At 38.8% G+C, this 18,902-nt stretch overlaps 2 protein-coding genes across 3 annotated transcripts in view; both read left to right on the top strand.

Moving 5' to 3' along the window:
* The window catches only part of LOC132909286 (zinc finger CCCH domain-containing protein 13-like), a 58,037-nt gene that overhangs the window by 26,236 nt on the left and 12,899 nt on the right, over positions 1 to 18,902 (top strand). The gene's annotated exons all lie outside the window — the stretch shown is intronic.
* LOC132909305 (interferon regulatory factor 2-binding protein-like B) lies at positions 2,142 to 17,137 on the top strand. Of its 2 annotated transcripts, none has more exons than XM_060964069.1 (5): positions 2,142 to 3,608; positions 11,317 to 11,525; positions 11,807 to 11,993; positions 12,293 to 12,537; positions 12,633 to 17,137. In XM_060964069.1, the coding sequence occupies exons 1-5, from the start codon at positions 2,897 to 2,899 to the stop codon at positions 12,771 to 12,773; spliced, it is 1,494 nt and encodes a 497-aa protein (XP_060820052.1). In that variant the 5' UTR covers positions 2,142 to 2,896; the 3' UTR covers positions 12,774 to 17,137. The 2 variants fall into 2 exon arrangements, with proteins under 2 accessions (XP_060820052.1, XP_060820053.1); XM_060964070.1 differs by having other exon boundaries at positions 2,153 to 3,608; positions 11,317 to 11,468.

Raw genomic sequence — 18,902 nt, 5'->3', positions numbered from 1 at the left:
GCGCTGAATATTATTAATAATTTACAATTGCGTTTCTTTTTTTTTAAACTCGTGGCAACGGAATAAATATGCATCCGCGCGCATACATAATCGCACACTCGTATTCTTTGTATCGTGTTGAAACGATAGGAGCACTTTTAGAATAGTCGAAGCGAGCTAATTAAAACGTCTATGTATAAACGGCGCGATGTTTGTTAGTTAGAAATTTTGAGAATTTTCACCAGTGTCTGGTTATTTTTGACTTATGTGTACACGTGAAGCGTGTTACTTCCACAGATTACGTGAATTTTTATCGCGTTTTAACAACGCAAGATATAAAATCGATTTCACAATCGCGTACGATGTTACAGATGACGAAAAGATACATACTATCGCGAGTGATACGGTAATCACATAATTTAATATTTCGATAAGGTGATACTATCTTATCGTACCTTTCTTTCTTCTTTTCTTCGCGATATCGTTTTTCAAGGGGATTAATTTTTCTATTTAAGTTGTGCAGGTATTACAAAATACGGTATAATATCTCTACTATCGGTACGATCAATAAAATTAAAAGTGGTGAGAAAGAGAGTTCAACGACATGGGTTTATCAATGGTCATCTGTAGAGGATAATCTGAGGTTTCATCACGCGCAGTTCGTCGTTGTAACGACAGCAACGCAGTCAATAACCAAACTATCTACTCTAGATGCCAAGCCTCCTGTGACCGTTATCTCGTATTCCCTTATCGCGAAAAGCCCGATAAAATGGCACGCCACCATTATGCGATCATTGGATTCGTATTATGGTATGAATAGCCATTGTTTATATCGTTTGGCTTAAGCAATTTCGTTTAATTGCATCTGAAGATTGCAATTCATATGCTTCCTCAACGAATCAAAGTCGTTGATCAACAACGATTATGATAAAGATGATAAAATTGGTGAATGGCGGCGTTAAGATTGCCACGAAAAAAAACGAGAAAATCGTGTCTACGATATCTCGTACAATTGCTTTTGAACGGAATCTTTTAAATTCTCAGTTTGTTATGTAAAAGATTAGGAAGGCGATTGTAAAATAAAAGTGAAAAATTATCAGTTGAATGACTTTGAAAATTAGTTTGCGAAATATACTATATGATATACTATTTAGTATAAATCAAAATATATAATGCATAAATTAATGTAGGAAATGTAACACAGTTCGATTGTTCGCATAATGTAAAAGGAAAGCAAACTGAGAAGATTGATGTAATTGAATCTGCAGCGACAATTTGTCGAGAATGAAAAAGGCATGTTTTTAAATTCTAATTATTACGTAACGGTAGGTATAACGTAATGCTAATTATGTTATAAATATATAGCCGACTGGTTAGAACTGTATACACACTAGAGTCAGTTGCGAGGTAGTAACTAGCATTGCTATACGTGTTTGTGCGTTATACTGTCTCAGTTAAGTACATTAACAAACATCGAGCACAATTAGAGCGTAATCGGATTTTAGATTCCAGTTCATATTCTGTTAATTAAACCAACAAGGACGATATACAGTTGTATTTCTTAGTAGGCGCCATTTTACCAGGCGAACTAAAAATCCAGATATCACATGCAGATTAAAATGGGTGGAGCCCTTTTCAATTTTTCTACGTGCACCTACATGCACATACGTGCATATATATGTATATATATATATATATATATATGTTCAATACACCAAAAGATCGTGACGTGAACTGGAATTAAAAACAGTAACAAAAGTAACCTGCAGGAGGCATCCAGCCGGCTGAATAATCGTCGGTTATAATCCCCCAATAAATTATAAGATCCCATCCATATTCAGTAAAATCGAAGAGTAGTTCGTTAACAGCATTTTCTCGAGTGTAAAGTGGACCTCTCGTTGCGAAGAGTGGGTACGGAGCGCGAGTGCGCGCGCGTGTTATCGTCATCTTTTTTTCCTCGGTTCTCTCTTCCCTCTCTGTCTCGCTTACTCTATGTTCGCGTTCGAGTCCCGGTCGCTGACTACGTGTCCCCTAGGGCAGGCAGCCGGTACGCATGCGCAGCTTCGCGATTATGACGTCATGCACCATGACGCCACAACGCCCGATTGGCGGAGCGCGTCGTAGCCGCCGTTGTGTCGTCGTCGTCGCGTTGTCGGACAGTGGTGTGCCGAGAGACGAAGCGGGGCCGAGGAAAAGGCAGGGACCGGCGAGGGGGGAAGAGAGCGACACCCGTAGCTCCGCTTTACCGCCGCATTCTCGAGCGTTCGTCTCCTCGTACGGCAACCAGGCGAGCGAGAGCACGTCGTCGTGTCGCGCGCATACCATTATTTCGTGTCTCGTGTTCAACCTAGAATACGGTTTCTATTGTATACATATCGTACGTTCGCGCATCGGTGCTAATGGCGGTTAGTCGTTAGTCGGCTTTCGATTTACCACGAGAGTAAGTCGGTGGTAAAAATATCTGGCGTCCGAGTAACGTGTTCTTCTTTTTCTCAGCTCCGCCTTTACGGCGCGTCGCTCACTTCGGGCGTTGTTAATACGCGCTCGCTGAATTCCCGGCGTAATAACCGACAAACAATATCGGGCATCGTTTTCTCGTCGCAACTCGATCCATGTAGTTTTACGAAACCGAAGTGGAAAGGAAACGTGAAAGACGCGGTGGGAGTATAATTCAGTGATTTCTCTGCGAGTGAAGTTGATTTTTGACCTAGTGTTTATATGCGGTGACTAGCGCGATCTCTCGTGCCAAATATGCTATAAAACCGATACTTTGTGCGTCTCGATAGTGCGCGAGAGATACATAAAAAAGAAAGAAAAAGAAACAGGATAGTAGACGTGATAAAGTGGATGTGAGTGATACGTTTTGTAACGTTGTGACGACTCGGCGGAGTACTCGCGGACGAAGAATTCGAGCAAAATGATGGGAAAGAGAACGCAGTGCTACTTGTGCGATCTGCCCAGGATGCCCTGGGCGATGATCACCGAATTTTCGGAACCCGTATGCCGCGGTTGCGTGAATTACGAGGGTGCCGACAGGATAGATGCGGTATTGGAATCGGCCAAGCAAATGAAAAAGGCACACGGATTCCACGAAGCCAGATCCTCCACATCGAAAACATATAGAGCAACTGGACACACTGAACACAACGGCGGTGCTAATTTGGATGTTCTACCGATACAGAATACCGGACAGAATCATTCGAGACATCACAATATCACCAGTTACTCGCAGCTTCATCATCGAAATTCTATCACAGAATTTAACTCAGGCTCGTCGAGACAGCAAATTTCTCGGCAACACGAGGAAACTCATGAGATGGCGAATGGCATGAGGAGTAATAGCGTGAGAATCCCGAACGCCCACCTAGCCGCGGTGGCGCATCACGTGAACCTCAGCCACAACAGAGGCATCGCACAGCTCAAGCGAAGTATTTCCACTATCGACGAGGACGAGCATGCAGAGAAGAGGCTCACGTTGGAGGATCAACATTCGGTTAGGCCGCCATTGACCAGAGGCGATTCTTTGCCAGCTGTAAGCCTTGCCGTCAGTTACGTGCAGGATAGAGGCAAGGAGAAGCATCCTGTGAGAGCGCCCAGTTTTGAGACCGCCACTACATTTAAGACCAATGGTGAGTTACACGCGGAAGGAACGATCTGGCTACTCGTGTTATGGACGCGTTTCCGCTTTCAAATCTGCTCTAGTCTCTTCGCCATCCTCGATTTCGACCAAGAATTATTTATGGCTGCAATGTTTATTTTTATAGAAGTTATATAGTTACTCTTATTGGGCATAGATATATTGTTTTACGAGGAATTAGATATTTTGGAAGACAGATGAAATATTCTTCCCAGTAATGTTGTTGATATTTATAACCATCGAAGATGCATGTAACATTATTTTAACCGGGCATCCCGATATTACGCCTCAATTGGTATCGTTCTGTTGTAATTGACCCACAAGACTTTAGGATCAGTTGCTTCATCTCAGAATTCTTTGCTCTAATTTCTATCGCATATTTTACGTCACATAGACCATTAATAACGTTTATCGTGTAAAATTGAAAATATAAAAATCAAAATTAAATACTGTAAAACTACATATAACCAAACTATAAAATATAATCTCCGTTTTCTATAGTCTAATAACACCAATCGCCGATTATGTTGAAATTAAGGTATTGGATTTTCTTCCATTTTGAAACAGATGGTTTTTCTTCTTGGTTGCTCTTATCGGCTGGTAGTAAAAATAGGTAAACGTTTGGTCGTGCGCGTGGCCATCTGGCACGGGAAAGGAACCGCGTGTATGAGTTAAAAGACACAGCCTTTGGGCTTCGGGGAATCATCCGCGCCGCAGTAAAAGGATGATACATCTTCCTTCTCTCTCTCTCTCTTCCTCCCACTATAAATCGGACGCGCGTTGCCTTGCGGCCTCCGAGTCAGCGCGCGTTTTTCTCTCTTCGTCTTTCCTTCGGCCAGTTCCTTCATTCTGGACGAACGGCAGTCGTCCAAACGCGTATAAAGGAGACGTACGTTGAGCACGTGATGGGACGACCAAAAGATACACCGAGTTGCCGTGCCGTACCGTGCCGTGACGTCCAATCGAATGACGTCACTCAGTATATTTAGATACAATGAATGAGTCCGTTGTTGCTCAATACAAATCTCATCGACCGTCGCAAACATTTTACAAATGTAATTTCGCTCCTGGATCGTAACCAGTCAGATATGATCAATGTCTTTAAAAAAATGTTGATCACAGACTGTCAACGTAACCTTCTATTTTATGGAATAAACATGTATATCTGCGATGGGCGGGCAAAACAATGTACATAAGATCTATTAGTCTTGCATAGAACTATTTATAATGTTTAGTGCGATGTAAGAGATCAGGATTAGGTTTTTGACGTTCTATTAATAGAATTTCAGGTAGGAGAATGGTAAAGAAGTGAAACTGACTTGTACTAAAAGTATAAAGAAAAGACCAACAATTTGGGATATAATATTAGCGTATTCCGTTTTTATCAGAATTTCGCTTTATATCGCTCTTTCGTCGCAGATACATTTTCGAACTGTACGGAATATTATACATATAGAAAGTACAATTTTTGTGCAAAAATCATTTCTTTTTGCCGTTGAAGTACCGCGTCGTTACAATACTTTCAAAAACCGGTTCAACTTGTACGCGATATATTTTACCTTTTTTCGCGACTGCACCGCGAAGGTAACTGTAGCGTGGCCCCCTTTTTTCTTGCGCTCCTTTCCGTCGTACGTGGCTCATTGACGAGGCGGGTTGACGATGCTCGAGTCCGAGGTTCGCGTTTGCTACGCCCGTACGTAGTACGTATGTATACCTACGTACAGCCGGGGTGACCTTGGTCATCGACCGTTATTTCGACACTGGCCACTTTCTAATTCGACCTTAACGCGCGTGTGTGTTTACGGTTATCGAATGGTGGTTCGCTGCAGTCACCGAGGGAGGCCATCTGTCTTGTCGCTTCGCTCTTTGCTATAAATATTTCCTGGAAAATTTTCATCATTTCTCTTACGCCGAACAAAACTTTAGTATCATTCTCATCGTTTCCCGAAACAATACGCTGATTTATCGTTGTTGCTTCGGTTAAGAAATAGAGACGAATAACTATTTCTTGTCAGAGAAATGCCACTTTGATCGCTATTCGTCGAAATGTCCACAGTAAATTGTAATTTAACACAAATATACTTATTATATTCAAAAGGATGATCATAAGATATATATCTGATTTTATTCGGTGAGTAATAGATAACAGGAAAGAATCGGTAGCGTAATGGATCAGTGTCAGTGCCGTTATCGAACTTCAACAATTTCCTCCATTACCGATCTTGAAACGCTTGTTACCGATCGAGTTAAATTTAAACTAGCGATTAACGGTTATTACGGCGCCCTAAAACGGATTAGAAAACTGAAGAAACCATTCGAACAAATCTAACGCTTTCTAAAAACTGTCTTACATAAAATAACCGTAAGAAATACTTGAATCGAGCGATCGGGACTAGATATGCTAGGAGTGGAAGAAACACGTAAATTGCTATCTATAAAGAACATTACAGAGGATTCGGATTAGTAACGAAAGATAAAAATCTGGTTTACTGTTTGTCGATATTTGTAAATATTTGAATTGCCGCCTAAATAGATTCGGACCTATGCGCGAAACTATATAAAGTTCAGAGCGATAACGACGGATATTCGGACGACTTACTTCTGTTTCCCTTAACTTATCTAATCCTTTTTTTGTCCTTAGTAGTAGCGTTTCCGTTGGGAAGATAGGGTTCCCGTTTACGTACGCATGTTTCGATAAAAATAGATTAGCCGCTGGCAAAGATTAGAGTCTGGAAATAAACGTGGATTTTCAGAAAATTTTTGTAAAATAGAAAACCAGCTTTCCTACTTGTTTTAATTTTTATATCGTAGAAAGTACTTTTTATGGCCTTAGTAGAGGTTAGATTAAGTCGCTATTAATTTACTTTTAGAGTTTAGATGTCTCTTTTAAAATTAATTCTGCTACTTTTTGAAATTGTTTTTACGTAACTGTAAATTTATTGCAAATTTATTTTTGTATATAGCTAATACTAAAATTCATTTTTAAGTACATATAGGAAGTTACTATATTTTAGTTATTTTCATAAACGTAGAGAGTATCGCAAGACGTGACAAACATTATAATATCATTCTCGTGTGCCCTTATCATATTAAAACAGTCGAGTCGGTATAATCCTACTGGCAATTATCTGACCGCTCGTGTGATATTTTCTCTCTCTAGCTATTTAAATTTATTGCTCATTTCGCTCTATGTGTGTCCGTTACGTTCTCTCCCGTCACTCTGTGCCTCTTCAAAGAGAGTTAACGTACATTAAGCACTGCTATTCTCTTTAATGAAGAGTGAACGCGTAAAATTTCATAGATATATTCGACAAAGAAATAACTTGTATCAAATAAACAACAATTGCCTACCTGTGCAATTAGAATTCTGATTTAATATATATTTTTATTTCGTTTCAAACTTCCTAACCTCTCGATTGATAAAAACGAATTAGCTCTTCACTCGAAAGAATTATTCCGTTTTAAAAATTCATCCGTTTACTTATATTCGTGTAAATTACTATTTTCAACATTTCACGAGTATATTTATATTAACAATTTTAAGATTATCAAGATTAATAAAATAAAACGGTTGATAGGTTAGTATGGTTATCGTTCACCGGTTTTTAGAACGATATCACGTCCCGAAAAATAGGTATCGATTCTTCTTGTCGTTCGATGAGTCGTTTTAGAACATACGCGTAGCCACGTATGCGTTCATACGAGAGAGAGATGGATGAGAAATGACAGGCTGTCAGCAACGGTAGTAACCGAGTAACGAGAGCAGCAAGCTTCAACCGTGTTTCGCAATGATCGCCACGGTTCGCGGTTCTCGACTATGCTCGATCGATCGCGTACAGATAGAGACATGTATACATCGGCTCCGTCCTACGTCACTGGACGAGTATCGCGTTCGTGTGCACGTCTCTTCTCGCCATGCCATATACAAGGTGTTGCAAAATGCGTGACAGAACTTTAGTCTGATACGATACGAGAATATATCTCGTTAGAAAGCTTATACATATCGATAAAGACGTTATAGCTATCTATTTGGCGTATTACGATTCAACGGTTTTCAACGTTACTTTGCATAAATAACAAAGTAAACAAATACACATTTGATTTTATTTGTCCTCCGTTACCACGTAGTTTCCGTAGTTCACGTAGCACGTAGTAAGGTCATGTGTTATTGAAAAATAAAATATTTCGACCAGTTGCAAAGTTAAACCGCATTGTTTTTCTCGTTTTACGACCGATTCATCAAGGTTAATTTGAAGCTAATAGGAAACATAACCTAAAGCTGTGTTCTCACTGAAGCAACAATGAGAAACTGTTTGTTTCCTGTTATTGCTGCACGTCCTAAACGATACTTACTACATAAATACTTACTGCTACTTGTAAAAACATTTAGTTCACGTCGAAGTAACGTAATCAAACGGATTTAGATTGTTTCGATTTTAACGACATTTTTCTTTAAAAACAAGTATACACTGAATGAAAATTTGTTTCTTAATTTTCCTTGATCTTTTATCTGGATCTATCTGGACGGTAACAAGCAACAGTGACTTTTATTATTGGCAACAGAAACAATGTGATGGAACAAGGAGAAACATCGAACGACAAATAGCAACATTTTCAAGGAACATGGAACGTTAACACAAAGTATTAAATCATTATTTGAGCGAGGACGTAGCTTTAAAATAAACATTTCGGGACACTGTGTAGAGAGACGTTAGCCGTAAATGCGCGCATTGACGGCGTCAACGACGCGCTGGGAGGGTCATACTTTCGAAACAAGGCCACTATAGTCGACCGGTTAGCTGCGATATACAAAGCACAGAGTGTGACTAAGCCGGCCGCCTACGTGCATCATGCGATGTCTGTTACAAAACCGCGCATGCGTTTTTCTCGGGTCGGTCGCCCCTCTTGCTTCTCCTTATTCCGTGACCATCGTTCTCTTTCGTTTCCTCCGGTACAGCAGGAATCATCGTTGCTACGTTTCTTCGTGTACGATTCAAGAGATAGATAGAGAGCGGAGACGCGCCAACGGTCCTCGCTTCTATCAGAGTCGTCACGGAAAAGTACCGGTCACACATCTTCTCGATGGCAGACCACGCTCTAGTCGAGATCTCGGTGACTCGTATTCCTGTTTCTCTTTGTGGTGGGGATAGATACGTGCGGATGCTGCGTTCCACTGGAATATACAGGATTGTCGGTGGATATACTCATCCGAGATATCGCGTGTCACGGTCCTCCGTAGAACGTGACGAAACGATGCTTCTTTCTTAATATCGATCCGTTCGTTTATCTACTCGTACCAGGGGGAATGCGTTTCTTCGTATGTGGGTTCGGAAACGCGTAAACATCTTGCCAAGAAAAATAACGAGACATGCGATAACCGAGAAGTAGCACGTTGTCGGGAGAATTTCGTTGCGTAGCGCGGTTCTTGATAACATCGTACGTGGAATGACAGAGTAAAGTTGTGAGATCGTCGCCGTTCTGAAATTGCCTTATTCGTGGAAGCTTATGGATTCTAAGTACGAATAATCAGTGTTGGATAAAGAAATTCCTTTCACTTGCATTCTTCTGTCCTTTATTTTTGTGGAGTTATTCGTACGAAATACATATTCATATAAATATCAACTATATAAAAAATTTGTAATAATTATATTTTTTGAGAATTAACAATTTTGTACAGGTAATATTTTTATCAATTTTATACACATATACTCTATTGTACCATAAATGATGTATGTTTAAAAACAGAACGTATTTATGTTACAACCTAGTGTATGTTATTGCGCTTTGCTAATACATATTACGAGTGTCAACAGCAGTAGATAGGAGCGCCATCAAATAAAGCGTATCCAGTGGAGAATATGTTTGTCTTTTGTTTGTTGACCTTTCTTAACGTATAATCGATTAAGTAAAAGAAGAACGCACTTTTAAATAAGGGAACGGATCATATTTTCATGAAATATTAAATTAACCATCGGTATGCGTGCTTGTTATTTTAAGGAACATATTTATGAACATTGACAATGTAAAATAGTATTGTGGTACCACACGGTAATTCATAACCTAAAATATTTTTTACCAATTAATATTATTTTAAAGTTATTTCAATGATGCGGCCTCTATCCAAAATCAATATCCAAAATTAATTTTAAACTAAAGAAATATTTTGCTGAAATATTTTTAATTATAGCAATAATAACGCAAGAGAATATAGTAGACTGAATTCATAAAAACTTTAATTATTCCATACATTTATCTCTTATTCGATATGTCATCTTCATTTTGAAGTACTATTTTTTGCGGTTAGGTTTCCGTTATTTAAATCTCAATTCGCATGTAATTACAATCAAATTATTTCACTATAACAAAAATAATAATGTCAAGAGATTGAAACGAATTTTATTAAAATTCCAATTAGTGCTTATAATTAATTTCTTAATCGATTTATCGAAAATTTCTATTTTGATTACTTCAAATTACAATCAAATCACTTCATATAATAATTCTATAAAGATAATAATAAGGATAGATTTTTAGATTACGATTAAAGTAATAATGATTAAAATATACTTATTTTTAATCGTATTGAAAATTCGAAAGTTAATTATTATATAGACATTTTGAAATATTTCTAATTCTAGTTGAATTATAATCGTGCAGTTATATTGGTATTTGCGTTTGTATTTTGGAATAACATTGATACAAGTAAAAGTAATTACTATAACATTTATCGTCGAACGATATATTGAAAATTCGAAGGCCAACGAGTATATGATATACAGTATCGATGTAATCGTACGGTCATATCTATAGTATTGATAAACGTACAGGTAACACGCGTATCGCGTGTTAATGATTTTATCGTTGAAAGTGACCTAAGAATGGTATAGAAACGGTTCGTAAACAATATCAAAATGCGTAACCTCGCGATGTGTCCTGTAAACTGTAAGTGGTATTATATCGAGGTACGAGAATGCTCGATATTCCTTGGTGTAGCAGCAACAATCGCGCGCTCATGAAAGCAAATAAGTCACGAAAAGCACTTCGTATACAGCTGGCGACACAGATGGCACGTCTTGTATGTGTCGTTCGGTAGACGATCTCTCGTGGAATATCAATTTCACGCTAACGTTCGACTTAACCTATTGGACTTAACGGGCAGCAGCTGTTTCGATTTGGTTCTAGACGCTTGGAAATCGGTCGAATATCCGTGTGTCACTATTGTCAGTCTATTTATAAAGATCCAGGAACGAGGCTTGTCTGCCCTCGATGCGACCAACGAATGACAAAAGTACACTCGTTTCAATTAGCATAATCACACGACGTTGTCCGTGCTGTTCTATGTAGAGGGGAAAGAATATCTATTTCTGTCTTCCAATGATCCATTGAAATCTCTGCTCTTTTTATACGATGATGCTTGTAGGTTATGTTAGATAATTTATTCCGCGTAAAATTCTGTATTTTCGACAATCGATAATCATTCAGTTAGGTTAGGTTTAATAATATAGAATAGAAAGTGTTATTGGAGTCTTATACGACGATGCTTATAGGTTATCTTGAATAACTTGAATTATTTCGAACGAAATTTCTTTTTTCCGCATTCGGCAATCGCTTGGTCACGTTAATGTTAATAATACGTTATAGTAATTACAACGATTGCGTTATGGTAATAGCAAAAATGTTAAAGAATGATCGAATTTCAGGGGCATACGTCGGTCCGTCTATCCCATTGGCACCAGCAAATGTGGCGGCAAACGGTGGAGGGTCTCCTCTTCGCCCGCGAACGAGCCCTCCACCACCGCCGCCACCGGCGCAAGAAGCCACCAATGATAATCCACAGACGAATCATCACCAGGTAATCAAGCTCGAAATGTTAACGACCGCGTGCGAATACATCTATGAGGATAACAATGTTCGTCTAAGGATTCATTATTTTTTGCTATTTATACGTTTAACTCTCAACTGACATCGTTGGATCGTGAGATGATTAATAATAACGATATTAAGCTTTAATTTGTACTTTGTTTCTCACACTATCATATAAAATACCGTATACAAATTGAAACGAAGCGTAGGCTGAAATTTAGTAATTTAACCTAAAATCTTGTTTGTCATCCACGATCTAACAATACCATTTGGAGGTTATATGTTCCTCTATTCGATATGTATATTGAAAGGAGTGTTGTGTTTTAGGGTTCGACAAATGGCCCGTCACCTATGGCTGCGCTCATGTCTGTCGCTGACAACTTAGCGTCGCCGGAATCAGTGCCACAGCCACCGAATAATCCGAGTCCGACCAGTAGAAGCCCACCGACCACGGCCACGAACGTTCAGCAACGCAGTGCTTCCAGAGGATCGCAGCATAGCCCGAACAGTTCAGGTAATTATGTCTGTTTCCTTTTTTTCTTTTTTTTTTCGTTTAAATCCTCGACTAGTATTTTTGGTGATAGTATACGTTACATTTTACGTATTGCAAACCACCAATGATATTTATTTCGTACGATATACAAATTAAAATCATGTACTTCAAGGTTAAATAATTTAAGTTAGATCTGATCTAAACTATGTGTTCGTCTACGATCCAATTGTACAAGTTGAGGATTAAATGCCAATTACTATCGCGCGTAAAATTGGTAGAAATACGTTAAATTAAATTGTGTACGTACTAATTGATTACAGGATCCTCGGGTAGGAGATCTAATGGTTCAAGGCACGTGTCGTCGACGACTGTGACAACGTCATCGGAAGGAGCGGTTGCCCAAGTTGCCGGAGCTGAACAAGTATCAGCGCCGATATTAAAATGCACCCTGTGTCAAGAACGCCTCGAGGACACGCATTTTGTTCAGTGTCCCAGCGTGCCACACCACAAATTCTGTTTCCCTTGCAGCCGAGAAAGCATAAAGAGACAGGGTGCTGGTTCAGAGGTGGGTTTCCAACTGAAATATCTATTCTGCGTCTAGAACGAACGATCGTCATTCAATGTAACGACCCAATTTCACGTTAATTTCAATTGTTTCAGGTTTATTGCCCAAGTGGAGAGAAGTGTCCGCTGGCGAACAGCCAAGTGCCATGGGCGTTTATGCAAGGCGAGATAGCCACTATCTTGGGCGACGATACCACAGGCTCTGGGCTTAAAGTAAAGAAAGAGAGAGAAACCTAAAGATTCTCACGTTGTTTTAAAAACGGGGATTAAATTTTGCACCCTCTTTGACGAGGGTTGATCATGGTGGAACCGTGAAGGTTCAACCAAAAAATACTTTTTGGTAACGGTGATGATATATGTTTGGCGACGATATTGCCAACATTATTCGATTCGAGCCAAAGACGTTGTCGGTGTAAATTGGAATTAATAATGAAGTTGTTGTCGGGGAAAGTGGACGATTTTTTTCAGCGACACGTTTCGCTGGGTGTTCTGTTCACCGAGACAACCGATTGTTTCGATCGATGATTATTCGTTCGTCGATCGATTGTTTTTGACTGGTCTAGAGAAGAAGTCTTTGGCAATTTTTGACATGCTGGCGTCGGTCCTGCACACGTGTATATATGGGATAATCATAGAACGGTTAATGCGCGAGGAAATAAAAAGAAACAGACGTGGTTTTTGTCGAATATGTACGAATAAACGTCAAAAGAAAACGCGAGAGAGATTTTGTGTCCGGTTTGGGTTTGTACTTAGACTCGATCGCCTTTCTTTATTATTTCTTGTGTCGCGAATGTTCTCGCGTTTTTTGAAACACTATACACACAGAGACTTTTTACACGCCGCATGCGCGCATACACACACACACATACATACAAAATCGAAACACTTACATATATATACATAAAATACATTATGGTAACACAACACGATACCATTAAAGTCAGGCGGTTGTATTGTACTTTATTTTTATTCACGCTATCGCGTGATCGCGGATTAACCGAAGTCGAGAGTATCGAGCTTCGGTGTTCTGAAACTTATCGGACAAGTTTCCGATCGGTCGTCTTTTTCTAATCTTTTATTTGTATACTCTTTCTACTACTACACACTCATTGTATGATAGAAGACAAGAAAAAAACATTGCGGACATATTTAGACCCAGCGTACGGGTTTTCTGTACATTGTGTATATGTGTACATACCACGTTATTAATAAAACTTATGGATTAAAGGAGTAACCAGTTTTAAATGTACAAAAGGAGGAAAACTTACATTCGTTTTGCGTGTTATTCTATTAAATTATTTTTCTTTTTTGTTTCTCTTTTTCTTTCTTCTCGAATCATTTATAAGGAAACAAGAACCGTACGTTCAAACCATTGTAGGACGTTCGAGCGCATTTCGTTCAATTTTCCTCGTCATTTTCTCTTTTCCTTTTCGTTCTTTCTCGTTTTTGCGAAAAAAGAAGATCGCGAATTCTCTTTGTAAGACTCGTCTGGTGGTATCCGAAATAAGAAAACACACGAGAGAGGAGGGACACATCGTTCTTATCCAGTCATTCATTAAAAGAAAAACAGAAAAAAAAGAAAAAAAAAAAGAAAAACGAAAAAAAAAACAAAAAAAAAGACGAATCGGTATCCGATTGTGTAACGTCCACTTTCGCCTTTAGTTAATCGCTAGACTTTAAGTGAGAGGGCCTTTTGGTTTTTCATTTTGCCAATGAAAAAGGTGATGCCCGTCAAATAGGAACCATACACTCGCTATTGTCTCTAAAAACGTAAAAAAGAATAAAAAAAAAAAAAAAAAACGAGAAAAAGTAAATAAATAAGTAACGAGAAGCAAAGAAAGCGAAAAAAGTGGAATGGAAAGAAACGAAACGAGAAACTGAAAAATATATAATGCAAGCATACGTTATTCTCTTGCCGATGTTCGAGGAACCTCTGGCGAGTTTTGTCCGCTCCAAGCGAGACGGTCCCTCGGACGCGAACACATACGGCTCCTTTTTGTATATATTTGTACAAAACGGATTTGGCACAATAAGCGAAGAACGGAGCGGCGAAATCGCGCGAAATCGGAAACAATCATGCGTTGGCGTAACTCAAGTTCCATCCAGAGACGATGCACGCTTCGTACTCTGTTGTTGGGACTGTGATTTCCGGCGGAACTTGAGGAACACAATCGTTTCTGTTGGTCAACGGCGCTCTTTTTTTCGAATTACACGTTGCTTCGACGCGGTGATCGCGATCGAAGTAGCTAAGTGTAGAGGCTATCTGCGTTAGCGTAAGCGAATTTATTGTACCGGAATACAGGAGTGCAAAATCGACAAGAGAGTGCGAAAGGATGAGTGACGAGATACCGCGGAAAAGAGCAAAAGATGGATTAATCCTTTTGCTACGATATACCTTTGCAACTTTAATGTCTTGACAATTTTTTGGTATACAGATCCGAGCAACTTTTGTCCACTCTCCGTAGAGTATTGGATCGTCGATCGTGTTAAACCAACTTCTTTTTATATTATTCTTGGCTTCGGAAAAATTTGGAAAAATTCCGAAGTACTTGTCAATGTCTATCAACGTAAAATACTGTAAATTATTGCGATGGTTATTTCAAGAGTAAAAGGTACTTGTTTGGTAGAAAGTATTTTTGACAAATGAAAATAAATACGACGTTTAGGAATAGAAGTATAGGAGTTCAGTAGTCATAAGAGTATAAGAGAAAGTAGAAACGATTCTGTACCGTAGAAGATTTCTGTATACGCTTTCAGCAAATTATAATTCGACGGTTAAAGGCTTATCGTAGCGAAAGGTTTAAGAGAAAAAGGGAAAGACTATAGGAGCGGAGAATGCAAGCGAACGAGAAGGGAGGAGCCGAAATTGAAAAGAGCACAATTGATCGTAGCAATACTTACAGAGGCTGTACATGATATTTTTTAGTCCGAGGCAGGTAGTTCCTACCTTCGATATCAAAGTTAATCGAAGCGCTCGTTCGAAAAAAACAAAAGGTTTATTATACGATCTATCCGATTTTTGCAAAAATGAGAAAATGTCGATAGAAAGCGAAAGAGGATAACTGGCAAAAAAGTAAAAAAGAAAAAATAGAGAGGGCTCGCTATAAAAGAAAAGACACAGTTCTTCGCGCAGATACGACCTCCTGTTGTTGTTGTATTCCGTTCGTTTCTCCTCGTATTCCGCGATTTTGCGAACCGTCTTTTACTCTCTTTCTGTCCGACCGATGTAATATTTTTTTTCCACGTCACATTTAGCGGACTGAAAATTATCGTGATGCGAAGGACAATTATCGATCGCGATAACGTTACGAAGATATATCGTGTATGTGTTTTGTTGGTAAAAATCATTTTAAAAAGTTTCGATATATTGCTTAAAATTAACCGAGCGTTAAAACTATTAATTTCTTGAATCAGAATGTTAAACGAGAGAAATTAAACGAGCGATTATTATTGAGAAACGTAAGGAAGACGAGCAACTGGAATTTAGAAAATTTTCATTTACATCGCTATAACTCTCAGCCCGCTATTTGTAGAAAAACCGATTTGTTACGAGTTAACCCGAGAGAGCCTTTATCCTCTCGATGCATCGATACAATAAGTACCATTGGTCGTCGAAATCGTTCGTCTAAGCGGCGATCGTTTGCTCTTTTTGCTGTCCGTTTTGCTGTCTTTCGCATTATTCGCGCGCGGTCGTTTTTCTCAAACGCTTGCTCAATTTCCGATTACTATTTTTGGACGACGTTTTGCGGAACAAACGAAGAATATCGGTTGAAGATAATCGACGTACGAATCCGTTTATTGTTCCCTCAGGCAGTGTGTGTGTATGCGTTGATCTTTAAGCGAATATAGCAAAGGTTTTTACCTTACTTTTTTCTCTTCTTTTCTTCTTCCTTTTTTTGTTAATTTTTATTTTATACTGTGCCCGTTGGCCAGATGAGCGAAATTGGAAATGCACAAAGGAAACGATCGTTTCGTTGCAGCAACAATAATATTAATAACGACTGTTTACACTAATCTTGAATAATTATATAGAGTTTAGAAATCCGCCCCTTTTGCCTGTCGCATTTTGCATTCGTCCAATTTCATTGTCGACGACCAAAAAGAAAAGCCAGCAACTTTCTCGTCAGACGTCGTTTTTCCCCATTTTTCGTTTCTTATTCCGAACGAAACCAAGATGCATCAAGAACGCGCAATCTTCGTTCCAGAGACGAATCAAAGAAAGAAAAATAATGTATTATATATATATTATATATATATATATATATATATTATATATATATATATATTGTACGAATTATTACGAGCAGAGTGTGTTTCTCTCACAGCTGTACCTTGTTCGTTCCGTTTGATTTCTTTCCTTTTTTTGTTTTTTTTTTTTTTGTTTTTTCTTTTTTCTATCGATTATTCTCTCTCTCATGATAGCTACACAGCAGAAGTACACAGGAAAGCGGAAGTAACGAAATAATACGTCGAATAGCAATTGTAGTAGTGGATAATGAAATTTTCTAGTATACCATACCTCGAGGAACGCGTAAACACTATACTGTTTATCGTATGTATGCAACATGCAAAAGCAAAATATATGTGTTGATGTGTAACAATTGTGCGTCCTCTTTCCTACCATTCTTTCCAATTATTTCTCATCTATTACACGTAAGCAAGTATTTACAGCTATAGTTTCCTTTCTAAAGCGAATTTCTAAACTTTTGCTTCTCCTCCCTAAAAGAATTCGATAAATTAAATTGTTTCTCCCTTACGAGTTATGAGAGTTCTTTTTTCTTTTTTTTTTTTTTGTGTCCGTAATTCGAAATAGTTACGTAATCTACGACGTTGCCATAGTCGTCTTTTTCTTATTTTTCTAATGGAAAAAATATTCCAATTCGAGAAGGTTAACGATATTACGTACACCGTATACGCGTTCGATATTTTTCCCGCGCTGTACGCTTGCTGCCGGCCGGAAGCGGTGGGATCATAAGTTCCGGTACGGAGCGAACGGCCTCTGCGCAAAATTAACGCGGTATCGAGCGTATTGATCCGGTCGACGCAGCCAAAGTGCATGCAACGTTGTAGCCCGGTCACAGAGAACGGTCGGCGGGGCCTTCCGCAGGCTTCGCAGGCAGGCAACGTTTCCTGAACTTTGAAAATCAATGCCAATGTTCAGCTGGTGCGATAGCTGGGCCAAAGAGAGAGAAAGAGCCTGCCTGTCTGTATAGGAGGAACGTAGACAGGAAGAAAACGGCAAAAGCAGCATATTGATCTGCCTTTAGCAGACGGCTCGAATGCCAGCCACGCTTCACTGTCTGCGCAACCACAGAGACTCCGTATACCTTAAAGCGGATAGACATCGCGTGGTTTAGCGTGGTTAATGCGTTCATCCGCTGATCGAATTTTCATTTATCTATGCCGTGTATCGGTGAGGAATTTTTACAGGGAATTTTCATCCTTATAACGTAATACGTGAATCGAAATACGTTTAACGAAAACTATCGGTGTGTATAGATCGAAACGACGAATCGCGAGCAACGAGGATTCTTTCATATTTTTGTCAAATAGAAGAAATTTTCCGACCGACGATATAGGAAGATACAGCGTGCAGTAAAATTAACGCACCTATTTACAACGATTACAGATTATAACTGTTAAGATGTATCATAATCGTATTATAGCGATCGTGTTATATTCGCAAAGAGACAAGTTACCGTGTAGGTTATATTCCCTTAGTCCTTTTCATGAAAGTATAAAATTAAAAGTCTGCAGTCTTACGAGTAATAATAACGTATATGCCTTGTAAACGAAACCGATAGTTAACGAAGTAGGTAACGTAGTTGGCTGCCACTTACGGTGAAGCGAGTTCAAATCTCCTAAGGAAGAAAGGAAAAGGTTTGTTGTGTTGTATATTCGTCGAAGAAAGTCCACACACAAAAAAAGAGAGATCATCAACGTTACATAATGGTTGAACTTGTAACGGTTCTGACAGTTTTCAAACCATTCCAATAAAAGATAACCACACACAATACGAGACAATATACACAAAGAAACAAAATAGGATTTTTCCAAATGTAGAAAGAGGAGTGGGGTGAAAAAGATCCGAAAGAAAAATCATAAAAATTTATTTTTGTAATTTTGAAAATTAAAGCGTGTCTTAATCGTTCTTTGCCAAAGCTAAAGACAACGCGCCTGTGATTTTGAACGCTTCGGGAACGTTTTGTTTAAATTTCATATAATTTTTAAAAGATCTGACAAATTCTATTTTATCTCTGTAAAATTATTCTCAGACCAGGCTGGTTTAGTCTTGTTTTGGTTTGAACGACAACGAATATTTTTCTTACGTCGTGCTTAAATAAAAGTAACTTTTACTTTATACGA

The sequence above is a fragment of the Bombus pascuorum genome, chromosome 7 (assembly GCF_905332965.1).
Source record: "Bombus pascuorum chromosome 7, iyBomPasc1.1, whole genome shotgun sequence".
Taxonomy (NCBI): Eukaryota; Metazoa; Arthropoda; class Insecta; order Hymenoptera; family Apidae; genus Bombus; species Bombus pascuorum.
This window is presented reverse-complemented; position numbering and strand designations above follow the sequence as displayed.

What these genes read in the sequence shown, in the direction of transcription:
- LOC132909305 (XM_060964069.1), top strand. Translation starts at nt 2,897, where the DNA reads ATGATGGGAAAGAGAACGCAGTGCTACTTGTGCGATCTGCCCAGGATG. An exon ending in CACTACATTTAAGACCAATG is followed by an intron (nt 3,609 to 11,316) that starts GTGAGTTACACG and finishes ATCGAATTTCAG; the next exon opens with GGGCATACGTCGGTCCGTCT. An exon ending in ACATCTATGAGGATAACAAT is followed by an intron (nt 11,526 to 11,806) that starts GTTCGTCTAAGG and finishes GTTGTGTTTTAG; the next exon opens with GGTTCGACAAATGGCCCGTC.